Raw genomic sequence first — 3,180 nt, forward strand, 5'->3', positions numbered from 1 at the left:
GAGATCGGGGTGGAAGGTGTTGGTAAAGTGGATGAACTGTTCAACCTCCTCGTGGGAGCACGAGGTAGCGCCGATACAGTCATCGATGTAGCGGAGGAAAAGGTGGGGGATGGTGCCAGGTGGGGGTATTGTGATGTGGAGATGTGGATCCGGTGTCGAGGGTGCTGGGTTCTCAGAGAAATGCTGTCACCATTCCACCTGGGAAGAAGAGGGCCTTCTGTGTCTCCGGTTGTGTGGGAGAGGGTCTCTTAGACCCACGTCCTGGCTTGCTCCTGAAATGAAACTGTTTCTGTTCCCAGGTCTTCATCCTTGAGGAACTGCTGAGTCCCATCATCACTCCCTTCATCCTCATCTTCTGCTTACGGCGCAAGTCCCTCGAGATCATTGATTTCTTCCGTAACTTCACGGTGGAGGTTGTGGGTGTTGGGGATACCTGCTCCTTCGCCCAGATGGATGTGCGGCAGCATGGACACCCTGCAGTAAGTGATGCCTAGCCTTGTCCTCAGTGGAGTTCTCTTCCCTAAGGTGTGGTGGGTGCTGGGGGTCATTGAATGTATTCACACCTGATAGACAAGTGAGTTTCAGCTCATGGGGCACGGACAGGGAAATGCACCAAGATCAGTCACGATGGTGGAGCAGGGAAAGACTCCATCACAGCCCCCGACCTGGCACTGCCAGCTCGCTTACTGCCCAGCCCCATGTTTTGTGCCTTTGTTATTACTAAATTTGACCACTTCTGGCTGGTCTGCCGCATTCCAATCTCCGTAAACGTGAGCTCATCCAAAACTCTGTTCCCCCTGTCCTTCTGTGTACCATGCCTTGATCTCCCATCACTCAATGACCTACAATGGCTCCCATCACAGTGACACCAACATTTCTAAATAAATGAAGATGTTAATGGAACGCTGGTAGTCCTATCCAGAATGTAAGGGAATAGAAGTCACCTTTCAGCTGCATAAAGCCCTGACCAGCTCAAACCGCACCTAGCCATGCCACTGTAGGGTGGGCAGTGCTGACCACACCCAGCCATGCCACTGTAGGGCGGGCAGTGCTGACCACACCCAGCCATGCCACTGTAGGGTGGGCAGTGCTGATCGGAGGCAAACTAAAATGCATGATCAATTTTAAATTAAATCAAAATTCAATGGAGATAAAGGACGTGGGGCAGAAGGTCATAGATCATTCATGGTCTTAGTTTACAGAGAAACAGACTCGATGGGGTGAATGGCCTCCTGCACCTGTGTAACAATTGCAAGGGGCTGAATGGCCTCTTTCTGTTCATATGAAAGGGCATTTCTCACAATCTCTCCTTGTGTTACTGGATGTCATTTTAGTTTGATGCAGTTCCTTGGAATATTATAAAACTGAGTTTTTGTCACTTTACTGCCTGCCAGTGGTTTTCGGGGGGTAAGACAGAGGCTTCCATCTATCAGCAAGCTGAGGATGGCAAAACCGAGCTCTCCCTCATGCATTTTGCCATCACAAACCCTCGGTGGCAACCCCCTCAGGACAGTACTGCCTTCATCAGCCAACTGAAGGAGAAGGTCAACCGAGAGAAGGGTGCGGTGATCGGAAACCACAGCCTCCTTCCAGAAAACGGCTTCTTCGCATCTTTGCAGTCCGTACAGTCGGAGTCTGAGGTAAGGAGCAAACAGGGGCTGGGGAGAGAGACACAGGCCAGTCCCACAGAGCATCACAGGCTGGGGAGAGACAGACCAATCCACAGGCACCACGGGCTGGGGAGAGACGCAGGCCAGTCCCACGGGGCACCATGGGCTGGGGAGAGACAGAGACCAGTCCCACAGGGCACCAGGGGTGGTTTGGGGGAGAGATGGGGGAAGTTGGTGTGTTGGGAGCAAATCCTGGTCCCAAAGAGCTCTTGGGGTAAGTGGGAGGAGGTGTGGAAAGGCCTGTTCCACAGAGCTCTTGGGTGGAGGTGAGGGGCTTTTTGAGCAGGTTATCTAAGTTTCCTAATGATGAGCCCCTTGTGTTGTTGCAGCCTCACAGTCTGATCACAAACCTGATTGCGGGCCCCCCCTCCCTGGTGTTTCAGAGAGGGCGAGAGGGACCATTGGATCCAGCTTCCTCACTGCGATCATTCTCTCCAGGACAGAATGTTCCAGGCAGTCTCCACACCTCCCTGCTGCGGAACAAGCCAGGACGACACACAGCTGGATCCGGGTAAAATCAACACACTCACTGTCTGACTAACCAGGTTCTTGTAGTTAACCAGCAGTTTATCCAATCAGCTTCCTGTTCCTTGCCAAATGAATCTCCCCTCTCTCCATCACTGCTGTGTATCCAATCACCAGGCAACAGAGAGGCTGGCAGGAATAGATCAGAGGATTTGTGTGAATGGGCAGAGTGTGGGGAGGGGAGTGTCCTTTTTAATTTACTTATAATGTAGGCATCTCTGGTTGGGCCCAACATTTATTACCAGTCCCTCGTTGCCCCCTTGAGGAGGTGGGGGTGAGCTGCCTTGAACTGCTGCAGTCCATGTGCTGTGGGTAGACCCACAATGCCCTTAGGGAGGGAATTCCAGGTTGATTGCGCTGCAACAACAAAGCTGGATTTCCCTGTGACCGTGGGTAAGAATTGTAATTGGGGTGGGGTGTGAAATAGGAACACCGGGATTAGGAGTGGGAGGAGGCCATTCAGCCCTTTGAGCCCATTCTGACATCTAACATGATCATGACTGATCTTATCCTGGTCCCAACTCCACTCTCCCGCCTGCTCCCCACAGCCCTTTATCCCATGTTTCATCAGAAACCATATTAATTTCTTTTTTGAATGTGTTACTGATTCTGCTTTCACTGCCCTCTGGGACAGTGAGTTCCACAGATCCACAACCCTCTGAGAGAAACAGTTTCTCCCCATCTCTGTTTAGAACCTCCCTCCTCTCACTCTATATCGACGTCCTCTTGTTGGAGACTGTCCCACAAGGGAGAACCTCTGTTTAACAACCACCTTATCAATCCCTTTAGTATTTTATATCCCTCAATCAGATCCTGAGGAGCTGGAGAATCAACATTTTGGGCAAAATCCCTTCATCAGGAATGAGGCAGAGAGACTCTGGGTGGAGACATAAATGGGAGGAGGTGGGGCTGGGGGGAGGGTAGCTGAGTGTGCAGTAGGTGGATGGAGGTGGGAGTAAAGGTGATAGGTTGGAGGGGAGGGTGA

At 51.7% G+C, this 3,180-nt stretch overlaps 1 protein-coding gene across 1 annotated transcript in view; it reads left to right on the plus strand.

Annotated features, from left to right (window-relative positions):
* Window positions 1-3,180, plus strand: part of atg9a (ATG9 autophagy related 9 homolog A (S. cerevisiae)) — a 40,790-nt gene that overhangs the window by 29,540 nt on the left and 8,070 nt on the right. Inside the window, exons 8-10 of the mRNA XM_043694411.1 lie at window positions 300-479; window positions 1,395-1,640; window positions 2,000-2,181. Coding sequence (XP_043550346.1) covers window positions 300-479; window positions 1,395-1,640; window positions 2,000-2,181 — 608 coding nt within the window. The remainder of the gene's footprint in view (window positions 1-299; window positions 480-1,394; window positions 1,641-1,999; window positions 2,182-3,180) is intronic.

This window comes from Chiloscyllium plagiosum, chromosome 7 (assembly GCF_004010195.1).
Source record: "Chiloscyllium plagiosum isolate BGI_BamShark_2017 chromosome 7, ASM401019v2, whole genome shotgun sequence".
NCBI lineage: Eukaryota > Metazoa > Chordata > Chondrichthyes > Orectolobiformes > Hemiscylliidae > Chiloscyllium > Chiloscyllium plagiosum.